The following is a 20276-nucleotide window of genomic DNA, read 5'->3' as shown; positions in this document are numbered from 1 at the left end:
AAGAGTAAAGAGAGAAAATATATAAGGAGTTTCTCCCAAAAATTTTTAATTATTTTGATTTTTTTAATGAGGTGGCTGTAAGTTAAAGTCCATTATTTGATTACCAAGAAAATTCAATTGATATTTAAAGTAATTGCATCAACTTTTTTTTATAGGTCTATAGAAGAAAGCTTTAATCTGTCAGATGAAAGCTGTGGTCCAAATCCTGGAATTGTTAGGAAAAAGAAGATTGCAATTGGTGTAATTTTTTCACTTTCCAAAGATGAAGATGAAAATAGCAAATTTAATGAATTCTTTTTTTCACACTTTCCTCTCTTTGAAAGCCACATGAACAAATTGAAGAGTGCAATAGAACAAGTAAGTAGTTTTCACATTTAGTTTTACATATTTTTATCCTTTTTTTTTGATTCTCACCTGCTATGTTAGGAATATATTAATTTATTAATTCAACTGGATTTATTGAATGTCTGCCATATTATGATAGATATAATATTGGAAGCTATGAATATTTCTAAGATTCTTGCTTTTTTGTCATTTTATTTTTAAATTCATTTTTTTTTTAATTTTGAACATGGAAATGGGTTTTGATCAAGGACACATGTAAAACCCAGTGGAATTGTGCGTCGGCTATGGAAAGGCGTGGGGGGAGGGGAAGGAAAGAATATGATTCTTGTAACCAAGGAAAAATGTTCTAAATTGACTAATTAAATAAAATTTAAAAAATAAATAAATGTTAAATCCCTACTAAGGCAAAAAAAAATTTTTTTGAGTTCCAAATTCTTTCCCACTAGCACTTTGCTTATCCATTAAGAAGGAAAGCAATATACATCATTTTATAATCTATATATCTATCTATATCTGTATATATAAAAAGTCCTACAAATATTTCCACATTTGCCATGTTGTAAACCATTCCCTCCTCCACAAAAGGAAGAAAAAATAAAGCAAGTGCAAATAAGTATGCTTCAGTCTTAGATTCTGAGTTTATCAGTTCTCTCTCAAGGTGGATAGCATTTTTCATCATGAGTTCTTTAGAATTATTGTGGTTTATTGTGCTGATCAGAGTAGCTAAGTCTTTCATAATTGATCACCATTACAATATTGCTGTTACCATATACAGTGTTCTCCTGGTTTTGCTCACTTCCCTTTACATGCATTCATATAAAGGCTTCCCAAGTTTTTCTAAAACCATCCTCTTCATTTCCTCCATTACAATCATATACCACAACTTGTTCAGCAGTTCCCTGATTGATGGACATCTCTCAATTTCCAAATCCTTGCCACCTCAAAAAATAGTTGCTATATTATGCCCTGGCTTCTTATAAGCTGATAATATTGTAGGTGATTATAGTACAAGGATCAATTTAAAATGAAAGAATCAGAGAGGTGTAGAATGTTAATGGAAGTTCAAAAGAGAAAAACACAATATTTCTAGTGGGGGTGGGGACTAAGGAAGAAAAATGGACTCAGAAAAGTTTTTTTGGAAGAAACAGAGTTTGTGCTTAAAGATTTGGGGAAGGTAGTTAGCTCAGTGGATAGAAAGCCAGACCTGGAGACTGGAGGTCCTGGGTTCAAATGTGACCTCACAATAGCTATGTGACCCTGGGCAAGACAGTTAACTTCACTCTTTTGTCTTAGAATCAATACTTAGTCACGATTCTAAAATGGAAGATAAAGCTTTAAGAAAAAAAATAGGTAGACTTTTGCCACATAGAGGAAATCATATAAAAACTAAGTCACAAAAGTTTTGGGGAAATATATCGCATATTCTGAAAGACAAGTCAAGTCTCAATAAGCATTTATTAAGTATCTACTCTGTGCCAGGTACCATGCCAAGTGCTTGACTATACAATGAAAGGCCAAAAGTCTGATTTAAAAAAAAAAACAATATTAAAATAATACTGTGAAGAAACGTGTGTGTGTGTGTATGTGTGTGTGTGTGTGTGTGTGTGTGTGTGTGTGTGTGTGTGTGTGTGTGTAATAAATTGGAGATGATCTTAGGGGGAATAAACTAAGATGAAGAAAGACCAAGAAAAGCTTATTGCAAAAAGTAGCACTTTAGCTGGGGCCTGAATTCAGGAAGCCAGGAAAGCAGAGACAAGGAGAGGGGAGAGTGCTAGGCAGGGGGAGAGCCAGTGATAATGTTCCAAGTCAGGAAATGAAGTGTCGTATGTAAGGAGTAACCAAGGGCCCACTATCCCTATACCACAGAGCATATGAAAAGGAGTAAAGAATAAGAAGAAAAGTATAAGAAATTGGAAAAGTAAAGTGTGAAATGAAGTTATGAAAGGCTTTAAGAGACAAGCAGTGAATTTTCATTTGATTCTGGAGGTAATTGAGAGCCACTGCAGTTTATTGAATAGGGGAATGTCATGGTCAGATCTGTGGGAAGCTTTGGGAAGATCACTGATAGCTAAGTGGAGGATACACTTGGCGGGGAGGATGAGGGACACAGAAAAAATGCAGGGAGACCAACCAAAAAGCAGTTGCTAATAGTCAAGGAGTAAAATGCTTAGCACCTTCTGTAGTGGCTAGAGCACTGGGTTTGTAATCAGGAAAACCCATCTTCATAAGTTCAAATCTGGATTCAGACACTTACTAGCAGTGTGACCCTGTGTAAATCACTTAATCCTCTTTGCTTCAGTTTTCTCATCTGTAAAATAAGCTAGAGAAAGAAATGAAAAATCACTCCATTCTCTGCCAAGAAAACCCCAAATGGATTATGAAGAGTTAGACACAATTAAATAACAATAATAAGAGATATGGGCTTGCACCGGGATGGCAACAATATCAAAGAAGAGAAGGGACATGTATAAAAGATGTTGCAAAGGTAGGATCAACAGGACTTGGGACAACTGATTTGTCTTTGAAAGATAAGGAAGAATGAGGAGTCAAGGATGACTTGTACATTGCATGTCTTGGTAACAGAGGAGATGACAGTGTCCTTGACAGCAATAGGGAAGTTACAAAGAGATAAATTTTGGGGGAAATATAATGAATTAGTTTTGAATATACAGAGTTTTAGATGTCTACAGATAACTAGTTCCAGAAGTTTAATAGGCAGAGTAGAAATGTGTAAGACAATCTAGAAAGATTAGGGCCAGATAAATAGATTTGAGATTCATTTGCATAGAGATGAAAATTGGATTCACAGAAATTTATACAGTTACCAAGTGAAATAGTATTGAGGGATAAGAAAAGAGGGCCCAGGAAAGGGCCTTGAGAGACAGCAAGGGTTACTGGGTATAATTTAGATGAAGATCTAACACAGGAAACTGATAAGGAGTGCTCAGGCTAAGAGAAAGGACAGCAAGAGAAAGCAGTGTCATGAAAACCTAAAAAGAAGGAAGTAACAAGAAGAGGATGATTAACAGTTTCAGAGACTGTAGAGAGAGGTCAAGAAGGACAAGAAGGATGTAGCAATCAAGAGATTGCTTGGTAACGTTAGAGAGAGTAACTAATGACCAAGTTTGCCCCATAAAAAGAGATAAGAACTGTGCTTCCATCTCTTCTTTAAGGCAGGATTGGAGAGGAAACTATGGGTGTGGGACATTTTATATAATGTTAAACTCAGTTGATGAGTTGGTTAGTTTTTACTAAAATACTCTTCTTTTTTTGTAGGGTATACCTCTCTGGGTAAGGGATAGGGCATTTGAGAATGAAGATGGTGTAAACCAGAAAAGATGTCAATAAAAATAAAATTGTATTTTCAATAGCTAAGAAAAAAGAAGAATGTATTTTTTGAGACTAAGATCTTAGTGAGGAGTATTCCAGTTTTTGACTGTGTGTTTATTATATGGATGGGACCTCTAAAAATGTTAGAAGTCAATCTAAATTGTTTTGTTTTTTTTTAGTTATAAGTACATCAGTTTGGTTAACAAGGTAATTCTGTATAAAAAGTTGCACAATCATTTTATGTTGGTATTGTATACTTTTGACAATTGCAAGGAAAGTTTCAAAGTATGAAAACTTTGAGCTCCTTTTTAAAATATTCAGTGGCAAGTGCAGAGTACAAAGCCTCATATATCTCTCCCTAGATAGGAAAATTGGCAGTCTGTTCAAGGTTTTCTAAAAATAAATGTATTTGGCTTCTTAGTTTAATTGACAGGTGAGAGGAAATATGTGACTGTTTTCCCTTTTCTTCCTTTTTTTGGCCATGGCTACTAAAAAAATTATATGTTTAATGATTATTTTCAAGGCTATGAAAATGAGCCGGAGGTCAGCTGATGCCAGTCAGCGCAGTTTGGCATATAATCGTATTGTTGATGCCCTAAATGAATTCAGGTAAGTATTGTTTCTCTGTCCTTTTATGATGTGATGATATCACAAACAATATCACTGCCATTCTTACATACTCAGTGTTTTTGAAACTGGTGAACCCAGTGTTCAAAATTAAAATGGAGTCTAGTGGATTTATGGAGTTCTAGTTATGCATGGAGTACAGTCATAACAATGGTTGTCACAGCACATAGGAGATACTTAATAAATATCTGTTGAATGAATAAATGTGTTTGGGGGCCACTGATCATATGAGTTTAAATTCTGGGCCTTCTGAGGACAAAATATGTCAGAAAGTGTAAGAGAGGAGTTAACCCAATTTGTGCAAGGTGCAATATCTGACAGAAATCAGCTATAGAGAGCAGGAGAGGTGCAAGAAGGAAAAAACCTGAAAGTTCCAGAAGGGAACCTGAAACTTGGAGAACTCCAACTAGAGACTTCACCTCACTTCCAGCTGGGAGCCAGAGAGAAGAAACAGGTCTCTCAGGCTAGGAAGAAGCTTAGGTCTCTCTGGAGATCAATAATTGTTTCCCTGTGAACCCCTGGTTACCTCTCATTCAGCTCTCAACAACAACACAGAGTCATCAGTGAATATTGTGGACTGGGACTTGAAGAAAGCCATCCATTGAGATCCCCTTTTCAAAGATTTTATTCTCCATCTCTCTCACTAACTTGTTCCAGGACAACAGTATTCAAGCTAGTTGGCTTAGGAATAGGGACCAACCAGCAGCTGGCCGGAAGAGGGATCAAGGCCAAGAGCCTTGAACCCAAGACTTGGGGTGGGGCCAGTCTGCCAGGGGGGACAAATCAATAGGGCTTCCTGTTCACCCCTTCTCCCTGCCTGATACTTTTACCTCTCCTTCCTTGTTTGAACCCAAATAAATTATTTAATACTTTAGAGTTAGGTCTGACTAGTTTTTTTTTAGAGGGGACTAAAGATTTGAGGACAGTCACAACTCTCCCCAAAAGAGGGGAGTTAGCCCAGGATCCCAGTGATCCAAACTACCAGACCCAAGGAGCAACCTTCTCTCCTGGACTGTGGAGTAACCCAAGGTCCAGGTTGGGGGTGGGGGTAGCAGTTGGCATCCCTGAGAGATCCAGAGGCAGAAGAGTTCATCCTGCTTCTCAAGAATAGCTGGGACCAAAAGGGGGGCAGTGTGTCATCTTGCCAAAGCTTTTCCCTATAGTTCTTGTCCTCCTTCTCCCAGAATCATTTTCTGAGGAGACATACTCCCTCTCTCAGGGAGACAAGATTTGGTTACCTTTCCCCATTTGATTTTCTGTTTTCCCTTTTTTTTATTATTATTTTAAAAGAACTAATCAAGGATAACAGTAAACATGGCATATTTACCTTTTCATTTCTTCCAGAGTAAAGAGCTCCTTATCTCAGTAAGCATTATTTATATTCACTTGAAATAGGGGATGATATGCAATATATATTTTGTAATTTTTAAGAAATCTTGAATTTATCAACGAATTACTATTGTCTCTTTCATATGTCTGTCAAATATGGATACCGATAATTAGTTTATACAAAATGCTTTATTCTACCTCAGCCTATTCCTTATTATTACAGCTTCTGTTCTGCCTCTTTCTATTCCTGCAGAACTTCACTGTTCTAATCTCACTTTCCTCACTTCATAATTGTGATCTGTTAACTATTACAATTATATATTATCCTTTACCTTTGAAATCTTTGTCCCTTTTTCCTAACACTGTTTGCCCTGTTAATCCTACACCTTAGATCACTCCTACCTCATCACCATTTCCTACTACTATTAATACTCTCATGCTACAGAATGGAAATCATGGAAGCAAGACAAATGCGGTTGAGAGTTGTGTCTCACTCTTTGTGACCCAATACTGTAATAGGCAATAGATTGATTATTAGTTATAAACTGATTTTGATGCTCTGCTTGCTGAGCTTACAGCATATCTTCAGTTTATATCAGTGAAGTGAAGCTCATAAGTGAACTACTCTTCAGGGCCAGGAACAAGAACACTAAGGAGACTCTTATTATAAAAAAAATAAAATATTTATTGAAAATATAAGGATTTCTAACTCCACCCAAATAAAACTCCCATGTTCCACAAGGAACAGCTCCTGTGTCCACAGGCTACACTGATCTTTCCTGATCTGACTAATCTGAATTTTTACTATTCTGAATAAACTAGCACTATTATCCTTATAATTTTTAACTTCACACCCAAGTTAAAAAAATAACAAAGGCTAGCTGGTTGAATCTCAGCAAGAACCAAGTTAGGACTCTGAGCCTTAGCAGACTCAGTACAGACCAAAGACCAGGTCTTTCTTTGGTCTTTTCAGAGTTAAAACAATCTATAAAAACAGCAATAGATAGTCAATAGTATTTCTCAAGTTGGAAAAAGAAAACACTTAGCTCCTTCAGGTATTTCCCTCCTTTCTTTCTACCTCAGACAGTGAGAGAGAGACAGAGAGGCAAAGATGTTACCTCCTCAAAGCCCTCAGAGAGAGTCTAACTCTGCCAGCTGCCACACAGAAAAACCATTAGACTTGAAACTGACAGTTTCAGCTCTGTTTGAAATTCCAATTCTTTCTCAAGCCAGCTTTTCTACTTCTGTCTAAACTAATATAACAAGACTTAATTTCTAATATCATCCTTAATAGTTCTCCATGGGATTTTCTTGGCAAGGATTCTGAAGTAATATGGCCTTTCTTTCTTCAGTGGATCCCTTTTATTAGGCAATTAGAGGTTAAGTGATTTGCCCAGGACCACATAGCTAGGAAGTATCTGAAGCTGAATTTGAACTTAGGTCTTCCTAATTCTAGGTCCAGCACTTGATTCACTGAACTATCTCCTAGGTATAAGAGGTTAAATGACTTGCCCAAGGTCACAGAACTAGAACATCTCTGGATCTGGATTTGAATTCAGGTCTTCCTGATTCCAGATTCAGTGCTCTAACTGTTGAGCCACATCTACATTTGTGACAAATTAGTCCATTATAAATTCATGTCTGATTTTAACTAGGTCACCACTGCTATGCAGCCATCTTTTGTTCTTCCCTAATTTATTTTTTCCCCAATTTAATTTTTAACATTTTTGCAATAACCTTTTCAAACCTCTACTTTTTTCTCAAGTCCTCTTTACCACAGGACACCTTCCTAAGCAGAGATCATCCCATTTTGCTGAAAAAAAAAATCAGTTCCATCATTATGAGCTCCTTTGTCTCTCCAACTGTGTGCACACATTAAAACCCTTCTACCTCTTCACCCACTAGAAGTATTATTAGGCACTTCCATTTCATTTGATGGATCCTTATAATTTTTTCCTCCACAGTACTGTTCTGGACTATTATTGTCTCAATGGCTAGCAGTTTCATCCCTTCCCACCAGTTATCCCCCATCAGTTATCATCTCTTTGTAGATGATTCCCAAGTCTCTTATTACCTAACCCACACTTTCCTAACTCCAGTTTGAAATACTCACCTAAAATTCCCATTTTCCTGTAGTAATACAACATATACACAGTTAAATAAACTAATTACAAGGTTGTTTGAGAAAGAGGGCACTAACTGGGGAGAGGGAAGGGAGATAGAAAAAGTTTCTAAAAGTTAACATGTGCAAACCATAAATCATAACCTTTTATCCCTATTAGCCTGCCCCTTCTCTAGGCTTCTTAATTTTGATAGAGAGTACCCAAACCATCCAGTTACCCAGATCCATAACCTTGAAATAATCCTATACTTTCTCCAATCATCATTATTTGCCTGGGCTATTATAATTAGTCTCCAAGGTTTCAGTCTCTTCCCCTTCCAACCCAGTTTCCTGCCATGTATTTTATCTTCCATACAAGTGATCATTAAATTTTGTTGGTCCACTATTGTTTAAATAATAAAACTCAAACTCCCCAACCTGGCATTTTAAGGCTCTCTGTTGTCTAGTTCCAACTTGGCTTTCCATCATAATTTCATATAACCCCTTTCACTCATTCCTCGTTCAAGCCAGACTTTTCCTTGGGTTTGACAAATTCATCACATCTCCCCACCTCTGTGCTTACACATATGTTGTCATCCACACCTGAAATGAAATCCTTCCTCATCTTCACCTCTCTGAACCCTTTTCTTAGGACCATAGGATCATAGTTAGAGCTGAAAGATACTGCAAAAGCCATCAAGTCTGGCCTCATATTTTAAAGATAAGGAAACTTAGCACAGGGACCATATTTTCTATGAAATTTTTCCCATTACTCCCAGTCATGCTTTCTCCTTCTTCATACACTGTAGTTGATTATTTTTGTGTATAAGTTGTATCTCTCCAGGAGAGTATAAGCTTTTTGAGGACAAGAGCTACTTCATTTTGTCTTTGTTCCCCTAATACCTACTATAGAGTAGACAGACAAAAGACTCTTAATAAATGCTTATCATAAGTGTTAAATTTAATTCATCTAGAAATTTAAGTCCAAAATTTAAAATTTTTTCAAGCCTGTTAAATGAAATAAAAATTCTCCTGAAGTTATGGGGTATAGTAAAAAGAATATAATTTGAAGTCAGAGAACATGGGATCATATCTTATCTCTAATACTAAAACTTTTGTGGTATTATGTTATACAGTATTAGATAGTGGATGAATTGGATCTGAAATCTGAATTTCTATATCTGTATCTATATTCTATATCTATATCAGATCTGAAATCTATATTAAGAGTTAGGATCTGAATGGAGTTTCAGTATTGAATTTCCTGAGTAACAAAATCACTACTTCTTCACATACTTCCTGCATTCACAAATAGAATTGTTTTAAGACAGTTTCTACATGATTCTAAGCCATGAATTCTACATAATAAAGTAAAATATTGGAGATTTTTTAAAAATTTGACTATCTTGTTATAAGAAGGACCACGTTACATCAGTTTGAAGTTGATATTATTGCTATCCTTTCATTTTTATCTTATACTTTAGTCTATAATTTTTAATTTTAGAACAGCTGCAAAACTCTGAAAACACTGAACCATTCTGACATTAGTTAGGATGTGCAAAATAATGAAGGTATTCCTTCTCTTTCTTTCCTTTTCCCATCCTCCAACTAAGAAAAGGTTAATTTTATGACATTTGTTTTACACAGCCTGTATCCTATAGGCATGTGTTATCAGCCCAATGTTTTTATACATATATATATTTTATATGTGTATACACACACACACACACACACACACACACACACACACACACACACACACACACACACACACACACTCTCATTTTGTTAACTTTCCTAACTGAGAGCACAGCTTAAGGAATGAGAGGTGAGAAGTTGAGGTGAAAACTGGTTTCAAATTCAAGCATCCAGGTAGAATTTCAAAGAAAGTAGATTATGCTTACTATATCAAGAAATATCCTCACACCTCCCCAGAAGTAGAATAGTCTGTCTTGGTATGAATAATGAGTTCCCCATCACTTCAAATTAAAGGATGCTATAGAGGGAATTCCTATTTGGATATGAGTTGGACTTGATTTCTGAAAACACTTTCAATTTTCCACAGACTATCCAGACAGCAAATTTCATCTATTTAAAATGGACACATGTCAAGACCAAATCCCTTATAAAATGCAATGTGTAGACTATGGAAATAACATTGAAAACTTTAGAATTATGGTGATTTGGATAGTTTATGGACAAATTTGCCTTAATACAACTTGATAAAAATCAATGTATATGTTTCTACATAGGTGGAAGTTTGAAATAAAAATGCTGGGTTAATGTAGAAAATCATTCTCAATGTGACTTCCTTGTCAGTGACTCATAAATTTCTTCTTTTCTTAACATAATATTTTTAAGGCAAAAAAGTTCTTATTTCTTTTACTGCATTTAAAGTTTAACCTGTTGGTGCTTTAATAGTAGCTTCTTTTCCTGAAAACAACATAAGCCTTCTAATATTACATGAAAGGAATATAGAATGAAGATTCAAGAATTTTTAGCTTAAAATATTGCAGTCCTTATTGTCTTCCTTAAATTTTCTTTGTAGACATAAGCTGAAGTAGGTTATCCTATAAATAGTTTAGAAAAATTTCCTTTATTTTCCTTAAAAGAGAATTCATTGGAGCTTGTCAGTTCTATTTCTAATTCTTGTTTACAACAGCAGAGTAGTAAATCCTTACCCTTGGTTTCAGGACCATTATTTACATAACTGGTATTGAGGGTTCCCTTTACTACAGTCACATGATTGTTGGCTTGCTGCCAAGAGAATCTGCTTGGCTGGGAAGAAACACTATCAGTTACAGATGCAGCCAGGGTTACTAGAATAGTAAATAATGTCACAAGATCCATTTATTATTCTCCACAAAAACATGCTTTGGAATATCTTGAGTTTAACATGGAAACAAGGTTTTATTTTATTTTTTCTTTAACTAACTAAAGACAAATATTTGGCCATATTTTACTTTTGTAATAGAGCTCATGGGTTTGTTTAGGAACTTTGTGGTTGGCTGCATTTCATAAAGTGGAGCTTAAAAGCATGGCATTTTATCTTCTTGCTTTAAATGACAACTTAATTTCTTAAACTATTCTTTCTGAGTCTCTAGAAAGTGTCACCCCTTAACTGAATACCCCGCAAACTTTTATGGATTTTTACTATTTGACAAATGTTGCCACATAAAATGCCACGTAAAAAGTACTCTTTTGGCCTCTCTTTTTGAGAGCTTACAATCAAATCCAGGGCACAATATTCTGTGAAAATTTAAGGAAGAATTACTGAGTATTTAGAGTAGAAATCATAGAACACTGTATAAAATGTGGTACATGAGCTAGGTATTGAAGGAAGGAAAATATTTCAGCAAGCAGAGGGAGAGAAAAGTGCAAAAGGATTGTCTCACACCAATGCTTAGAGATCAGAGAGGGGTCAGAAAGAAAACTACTAGCAGGCCAGTTTGGCTATAATTCTGAGTATTATGAAGAGAAATAACCTGAAATAGGACTAGAAAAGCAAGTTGGGCTGTTAAAGGGCTTAACTGCCAAACTAAGGAGTTTTTTTTTTTATTCCATAGTTAATAGAGCCATAGAAGGTTTCTGAACAGAGTAATAATATGATGGATTAAGAAGATTAATTTGACTTTTGTTTAAAAGATAGGTTAAAGGAAGGGGGAGGCAGGGAGACCAATTAAGAAGCTATTAAATAGAAATAGTGATGACTTGATATAGAATGGTAGAAATGATAATAGAATAAATGAAGAAGGTTATACCTAGAAGATATAGTATGGAGATAGATTCAGTAGGAACTGAAAACTGATAAAATGTAGGGCTTGAGAGAGTGAGAAGAGTTCAAGAGTGGCATCAAGATTTGCTCTCAAGCAACTGGATTATGATAATGTCATCAGAAATAAGAATTCAACAGAAAGCAAGTCTTAGGAGAAAGATGAGTTCATTTTTTAATACGTTACATCACATGTACCAGAATGGCAAGGTGAAGATGTCCGCAAATATATGCATGAGCACACATACACCAAAAGAAAGAAAGCGCAGGAAAAAAGGACATTGCCTTTGGGTAACAACTTTACTTAGGGGAAAGGGAGAAGGTAAGTCACTGAAGAAGAACAAGGAAAATGAGAAGGTACATACAGACATAAGCCAAAGAAGAGAAACCCTCCCTTTATCAGTGAAAGGGAGTTGAACAATGTCAGAAGATACTAAAAGGTCAAAGGAGAGTGAGAACTAAGAAAGAGCCATCGGATTTGGCAATTGATAGGTCACTTAGGTGGCCTTGGAGCAAGCAATTTCAGGAGAGTATTGAACAGCAGCCATATTTCAGGGGGTTGAAAAATGAGTAGATGGTGAGTCAGTAGATCCAACAAATATAAATTCCTTAAAAAAAAACAATTTTAGAAATTAAAAGAAAGGATAGAGTGAAGTTAAAGGAAGGATATAAATTTTTGTTGTTTCATTTTTAGATTGAGGTTTCATGGGTATGTTTTTAAAGTAGGGAAAAATTCCATAAAAGGAAAAGTTGAAAAAAAAGTATTTAGAAAGAGAATAGATTTTAAATCAAAGTATAATTAAAGAAAAGAAAGTAGTCATACTAATTCATATGGGAGAAGTGATTGAATAATATATATTCAAAATTGCTAAAACTTCAAGGAAGCCCCATTCATAGTATTCCAGCAAGGTGCATTTGCTGCCCAGGAAATCACTGCCTAACAGATCTCAGATTTTCATTTATAACTGACCTTTTTGGGTATGGAAAAATAGAATAGCCTGACAAGGCCCCTACACTATTGAGTAAAATCTCTCATTCATTGTTCAGCTAGAGATAATTTTTCTATGGGCTTTAGGTAAGTGCAGAAGCAGGGAGAAGACATATCTCTCAATATCTCACTATTTGAAACCAACAAAATATGAGGAAGAGGCAAACCTCCTAGATTAATATATGCTGTTCAACCTAGAAGTGTATGTTCATTCATGATCCAGGAATTCCTTTACCCTGTGTTGAGGTTTGTAAGTTCTAGATGAGCACATTTTGGTAAGACTCATAAGAAACATGTCACTATCCCTGAAATATGTCCTCAAGGGCCTCCATCATCTTTCTTATGAGCTGATTATAGCCTATAGACCTATTCTTGACTTTAGTTCAATTCAGCAAACATGTTATGGATACAAAGACAAAAATAACTACTTTTTGTCAAAGCCCTTAGCAGTAATTTCCCTCAAGAGGGGAACATTGGTGGGGAACATCTGTATAATTTTAAGCATAATACAAGGTAAATCAGGGTAATGAAGCATTAACTTCGTATATTAGGGAAAGATTTGTATAGGATCATGTTGGCAAAGGAGTGGTATGCATGCCAGAGGAGCTGCTCAGTTTCCCCTCTCCACTGTGCCTGAGGACATTTTTCACATGTCCTGCCCCTCCACCCAGCAGCCCAATGCAAACACTTCTTCCCTCCACAATCTGAGTTAATATGAAGGATCACAGGCAGCTTGAAGTTGCAGTTTGCACACATGATCTCTAAAAGGTTCACCAACACTGGTATAGGAAATAACACTAGAAACCCTTTAAGGTGAACCAGGAATTTGAATATTGAGGGAACAGAGTATGGTCTGATTTGACTGCAGTGGCATTATATTGAGAGAGCTTGATTATCAGTTCCAGGATTTTGAATTGTAATCAGTAGGCAGTGGAAAGCTACAGAAGAGTTTTGAGGAAAGGAATGACAAATTTAATAGATTAATCATTCTTGGGCATAGTATAGTAGTTTGAGATACCTTCAGTACTGACAAATAAATGATAGTAAATTGAAGTTCAAGTGAGATTAAACTTGTCAGATAGATTTGAGAATTAACTGTAGAAGTGATAGGTAAATCCAGAGGAATTTGTCAAGTGATATAATGTAGAAAGATCAAATAAATTCAAGCTTAAGTGCCTGCTATAAAGTGCTATGTGAGATACAAGGAGAAAGATTATTACCTGGGGCTAGGAAAGACTAAATACAGCTTTTAGGTCTATAGCTAAGCAAAATTCATCTTTTTAAATTGTTTATTTGAATTTATAGTTTGTGAGGTTATTTTATATTTTAGGAGATAACACATATAATATGTAACGTATAACATATAGTACTATTTACTTTAGGAGGTAATTATTTTTGCACATATATATAAGAATTTTGAATTTCTCTATATGATTTTCTCTTAGAACAACAATTTGTAATCTTTATACGATGCCTCGAATTGGAGAACCAGTCTGGCTCACAATGATGTCTGGAATTTCTGAGAAGAACCAGCTTTGCCATCGTTTCATGAAAGAATTCACTTTTCTGATGGAAAATGCTTCCAAAAACCAGTATGGCCATGCTTTTTGTAACTATTTACATCCTTTTTCTAACAAAGTCAGCATTTCACTATTGAACAAATGTAGAGATAGAAGTAATAAAGAGTGCAAGAAAATAAAATGTCATCTTTATATAAACATATTTATTTTTATTATGTTTAGCCTGTGCCTGTGATTTCATCAGTATAGAGGACTCGTGTGGAAACTCCATACATCTGTGGAGATCAATAATTTGTCAATAATTTATCATCTTATTTTATTGCTTATGGCACTGAGAGGTTAAATACTGACTTTGCCCCTGGTCATATAGTTGCTATGTGTCAGAGGCTTGTAGCATCACAGGTCTTCCTGGCCTTATACCATGCTGCAATAGAAGAGAACTATTAACATAAAGAGATAAAAGGTAGAAAATATAACCAGTTAACCACATAGTCAAGGAATGAGGTCAAATCGGAGTAAATAACTATTGGTTTACACTTCAGGAACTTGTTATTTTCATTGGTGCAAATCAGAATCCTATATGATTTGATTAGATGGTCTCTGGGGGAAAAAATAGTCTCTGAGAATTTCCTGTGGCCAAAAAATTCATCACCTTTCAGCCAATCTGCTGCTTTCGAACTTAGTTAGCCAAGTCATTCATTTTATTTCTAGTCAGATGGACAGACACAGAGAGAGAAATCTGAAGCATTTCTGACTTGGGCATATCTATCTGAGCTAGCAGAACCTTCAGGAAGTCATTCATATGTTACAATATGGGGTAAAATTTGAATGGAGGAATGGACTGTATACATAGTAAATTAGAATCCTCTACATCTTAACATAAATTTTGCTCTAGAATATCCATTACCATAAGTTCTACCCAAAATAACTCATGAAAAATCTTATAACAACAAAATTATTTACCTGGCACCTGCCTAATGCCGCCCAGTTCAACAAAAATTTGTTAAGTGCTTATTATATGTAAAAGCATTGTTTATTTAAGGAATTTGTATTCTAAATAGAATATATCTGTTTGCACATGTTCCCTCTTTCCACTTTTCAACAAATCTCAGAATCCAAATGACAATTGATATCCTCTGTGTAAGTATTGGAAATCTTTTTTCATCTCACAGTATGAATATATGATATAGTGTATATATCATATTCAAATAATGTATTTCCATTAATTAACAAGTTCATCAATGAGAGGTGTCACTTAAGCACCTGAGAGAAATTCCACAAAATTCTTTTTCATGAAGTAAAATGCCATTTGGTTTTTTTTATTATTACAATAATGACATCTGTTAATATTCAGTTCCTTTTTAAGGATTGTTTTCTATCCTCCCTAGCAATAAAAAGTTATTTAGTTTTTTTTGTTACCTCTCTGGACCAACTGATATGCAAAGTTTCTCCCTTTTACCATTTTCTATTATGCCAAAGTATCAAATTTTCTTCTGCTTCAGTCTCTCCTTAAAATTTCTCTAAAATCTAATGTAGAACATAGACCTGTAGATAGCTAGTGATTACATTAGGGTAATATGAATATTATCAATAATAATGGGAAGGCATTTATTAACATGTATCACAATACATTTTCAGTTAAGTAGGTAATCCTTTCCTGTAAATATGAGAATTTTATTATCAAATGTTCATTCTTCATGCTATCATTAGAGTTCAAAGTATTTCTCAAGTTTATCCAACTTTTTATTCTTATCAGAAAATCTCCAAATAAAAACTGCAATTCTGTTTTTTTGCTTATAAAATCTGTTTCACTATGACCCACAAAACCCATAGCATATACCCATTTAAATTCTCCACAACACAAGCTCCCTAAAACAATTTACTAAAACAAAACAGAAGGGTGATCACAATTTACTCTACATGCGGTACAATATACTCCAGTACTTTTCTTGTTTCTTAAAAGAATGGATAAGTGTATCCTTCATAAATTAATACTAATTTTGTCCATTTTAGATTTGAATTTTATTGCTATTTAAAATAGCTGTTTACAAAATTTAAAGTATACATATTTTCTTGCTCCTTTTTTGATCACTCTGCTTCATTTCATAGTTATTTGAATTCTTATCCATCATTTCATACACAAAGTAATATACTCCATTGCATTCTTGTTGGACACAAAGTTTATTTCCTTTTTTTTCTGTTAATAAATAGTCATGCTATGAATGTTTTGATTTACTTTTATATTTTCTTCTTTTCAGTAAGTTCTTAGAGGCATAAAGCCAATACTGGATTTCTAGCTCTAGGAATATGAACATTTACATTTTTCTTGCATAATTTCAAATTGTTATCCATAATAGCCCATTTCACAGTCCCATTAGCAGTACCTATATTCTCACACCTCTATGAACTTGAAGTTTTCAATTTTTTGCCATTTTGATATGTGTGAGATAATATTTTTGAGTTATTTGGCTTTAAAAATCATTGCTAATGATTTTTAAAGCACCTTTTTAAAAAAACAGATTTGCTTATTTATTTTTACCACTTACATGTAATAACAAATTTCCATATCAGTTTTCTGAAGTTATATAATCCAGATTGTCTCCCTCTCTTCTTCACTCCCCACTCCCAGAACTGGAAAGCAATTCAATCTGGTAATGCACCTTTTTTAGATTGTATATGATAGCTTCTATAGAATTGCAATTCTTAAATGTGCTCTAAGAGTTAATATCTCAGGAAATCCTTTTGCATAGTAAAAAGTCTAGTGTGTGCTATTAACTGTATCAATTAAAATTAAGGTAAACTATGGCACAAAGTTCCAAATACAGTCAAATTGTTGGTTAAAGCTAGCACTTACCAATAAAAGGAGTCTCTTAGCCAGCCAAAAGACCACAAAGCGAGGCTTACTAGACTTCTTGTACTTTGGGAAAGTATGAAAATGCAAATCACATCACATTGCATCACAGATGGAAAACAAAATGATTGGTTACAAAATCTGAAGTGTCATAAATGATAGAAAATGATATGGTCGGATGTATGTTTAGAATTCAGGACTAGCAGCAACTGCTCTTTTTATCTTGTTACTATGGAAAATTCATTTATAGTGTCTACCTGAAAGCCTAGTTAGTGTCACAGTGATAACAGACCAAACATTTTTGAAAGATAGCCAAGGTTGCAGAGATAACAAATGCTGTGATGCCTAACTGCATCTTACAAGGCTTGTTAAGAGATAACAGATCTCCCTCTATTGTACCTGGGCAGGAAGATATGTAGAGATAATTTATTTCTTTCAATTAAGGTAATTTGTAGGATTTGAACTTTTAAACTTGACTCAGGAAACAACTTCTGAACTTAATTCAAAAACAAAGGAACATGACGTAGTCAATTTTACAACAATTTGATGATAATACAAAGTAGAATCAGTTACAAAATGGAATCAAAAACAATTTTATTTTATCACTATCACTACTCTCACAACATTTTATCTTAAGTATTTTTAGATTTTAAGCCAACAGAAAGTTTGTTACCAGGAATCTTTACCTTCTGAATAAGGCATGTATTAGTCTTTAATAAGAGATTCAGTAGGACTCTATGTTTAGTGTACTTCAAATGTCAGTTGGCCACAAGTATTTCTTTTAAGGTAGTCAGTAGTATAAAATTGGATTTGCTAGTTTATAAACACATTAAAATGAAAGAACTCATTTTTCCTATGATTTTTACTGACTCTTCCAAGTCCCTTCTAACTGGTCCTCAGAAAAGTAAAGAATCCCATTAACACCATATTCGATGTACTTGTTTTGAAGCAGTATCTATTCATTCTACCAGAGATGGTAACATTGAATTTAAACACTTCCAAATCCATTAAATGAAGATGTAAGCTTTTTAATTCCAAGATCTATTTAACACATTAAGATAGCAAATACCAGGCAGTTAGATAGGTCAATGGATAGAGTATCAGGCCTGGAGTCAGGAAGACCTGATTTCAAATCCAGACATAAGCAAATCACTTAATCTGTTTGCCTTAATCCACTGGAAAAGGAAATGGCAAACTATTCCAATAGTTGGCAAACTTTGCCAAGAAAACCGTGGATGGTATAGCCCACAGGGTCAGTAAGAGTCAAACATGTCTGAGCAACAAAAGATTAATCTGTCTCTAAAAATACCTAAGTCTAAAAGTTTTAAATAAAAATGTTTACTTCTTCACCCTGTGTCAGAGAAAGAAAAAAACTTGACATTGAGGAGACACCTCTTTATCTACCCTCTGAGAAAAGGCATCCAAGCCCATAGTGCAGGCTGCCTTGTAAGAGATGGAGAAGTTGTTAGTTCTAAAGAAACAGAAGTGAATATACTATACCCATCCTTCTCCAGGTATCAATTATTTAACTCTGGTAGCACCTAATCTGTTTTTTATGTCACTGCCTCTCCAGGATGGGCAAACTGCCAGACAAACCCCAACTCAATCATGTGTGTCCCAACTCAATTGTGTGTGTGTGTATACACACATACATATGCACAATAATATACTCACTAGGCAAAAAGTAGCAAAAATAAGCAGCAAACATTTATTAAAATCTGCTATATGACAAGTGCTGTGCTAGGTGCTGGGTATACAAATACAAAAAATGAAACAAAATCCTTAAAAAGAACTTAGATTCTAATGTAGGTGACAAAAACATAGCAGAATTAGGAAATAGAATGTCATGTGTGATGAACAGAGAGAGGGCTAGTTTGGTGATCACATAGTGTGGTAGGATAATATCCAGTAAGACTGGAAAGATAGGATAGGGCCAGAGGCTTTAAAGCTGAACAGAATAATTTCTATTTTATCATAAAGATACTCTTTATTTCAATATCTCTTGAAAATACTTGCAACTCAACAGCATGTTTTTAAAGTAATATGTAACAGCAATGTTGTATGTGAAGTTTCTCTTTTGTAACTACTAAGCTAATTCTTTGTGATCTTTATTGCCTTTCTAGAACCATTACTTTATCTTCCATTATCATATGGGCAGAAGATAAAGATTGATACCGCGATTTTGTTTTTCAGATTTTTACCAGCTCTCCTTACAGCAATCCTGACCAATCATCTTGCCTGGGTCCCAACAGTCATGCCTAATGGACAACCACCTATAAAAATCTTTTTAGAAAAGCATTCCTCTCAGAGTGTGGACATGTTGGCAAAGACACATCCCTATAACCCACTATGGGCACAACTAGGTATGTCTTCAGAGAATCTTGACATGTGTATATACATCGTTTTTGGTTGTTTCACTGTAGAAACATTTGACTTACCATTTATTAAGTTTCACAGTGGGCATGCAGAAATGGAAAATTGCCCAATACCTACTCTCAGGAAATTTAAAATCTAATATAAGGGATATGACACATACACATGTCTCTTTATAGAAGGGAACAGAGGAGAAATCACTTTCTACTAAGAGAATCAGGGAAATGATTCATTAAGAAGGTAGTCCTTGAACTGAGCCTTGGAAGAAGAAAAAGATCTCAGCTGGGAGATAGGAGGCATAGGTGCATTACAAGCATGCATGGCAGATAGCTTGTTACATGGGTTACATGGATATGGGAAATGACACCAGGGAAAAGTTAGTTCAGTTTGGCTTATTATAGAATACCTAAAGCAAACTAGTGTGAATTGGGCCTGGAAAGGAAGTCATAGGTTTTAAACCTAGAAGGGATTGGATCATATAGTCCTATTTCTTCATTTTACAGATGAGGAAACTACAACCCAAGGAAATGAAATAATTTGTCCAAAATTATATAGCTAGCAAGTAGCAGAGCCTTTATTTGATTCCAAGCTCTTTAGCTCCAAATTCATTGCTCTTTCTACTCTACTATATTCTAGATTGGGAGCAGCTTAAGAAGGCAAGAAGAAATTCATATTTTATCCTTTTAAGAAATGACATGAAGATTTTTGAACAAGATAAGATGCATACATTAGGAAAGATATATTTTCAAATTGTGAAGGGAGGAATACTAGTAGTCTAAGCCAAAAATGATAAGGATTTTGAACAAAAAAGGAAGGGGAGAGGGGGTAGTATTGTGAATGAAGAGGACAGAGATCAAAGAAAGGGATAGTATAGAAACAATCACAGACATGGAAAGTGATTTGTAGTGAGAAAGAGTTAAAGATAACTTCTAAGTTTTAGATCCAATAGGTTGGGAGCTTGATAGTATTATCAATACAAATAATGATGTCAGTAGGAGAAACCAGTGGAATCCAAGTAGAGTTGTCTGTGTGCAATTGAA

The 20276-nt window shown here is 34.8% G+C and overlaps 1 protein-coding gene and 1 long non-coding RNA gene across 4 annotated transcripts in view; one reads left to right on the top strand and one right to left on the bottom strand.

The window, feature by feature from the left end:
- FNIP1 (folliculin interacting protein 1) overlaps positions 1 to 20276 on the top strand; it is a 136999-nt gene that overhangs the window by 104888 nt on the left and 11835 nt on the right. For all 3 annotated transcript variants that reach the window (XM_007473411.3, XM_007473410.3, XM_056811143.1), the window contains 4 exons: positions 156 to 357; positions 4199 to 4284; positions 13938 to 14084; positions 19057 to 19226. In XM_007473411.3, coding sequence (XP_007473473.1) covers positions 156 to 357; positions 4199 to 4284; positions 13938 to 14084; positions 19057 to 19226 — 605 coding nt within the window. The remainder of the gene's footprint in view (positions 1 to 155; positions 358 to 4198; positions 4285 to 13937; positions 14085 to 19056; positions 19227 to 20276) is intronic.
- On the bottom strand, positions 14315 to 16930 carry LOC103096706 (uncharacterized). The gene is made up of 2 exons (XR_457566.3): positions 16867 to 16930; positions 14315 to 14436 (listed from the first exon to the last, which is right to left on the bottom strand). It is a non-coding gene; the product is annotated as an uncharacterized LOC103096706 (long non-coding RNA).

This window comes from Monodelphis domestica, chromosome 1, assembly GCF_027887165.1.
Source record: "Monodelphis domestica isolate mMonDom1 chromosome 1, mMonDom1.pri, whole genome shotgun sequence".
Taxonomy (NCBI): Eukaryota; Metazoa; Chordata; class Mammalia; order Didelphimorphia; family Didelphidae; genus Monodelphis; species Monodelphis domestica.
This window is presented reverse-complemented; position numbering and strand designations above follow the sequence as displayed.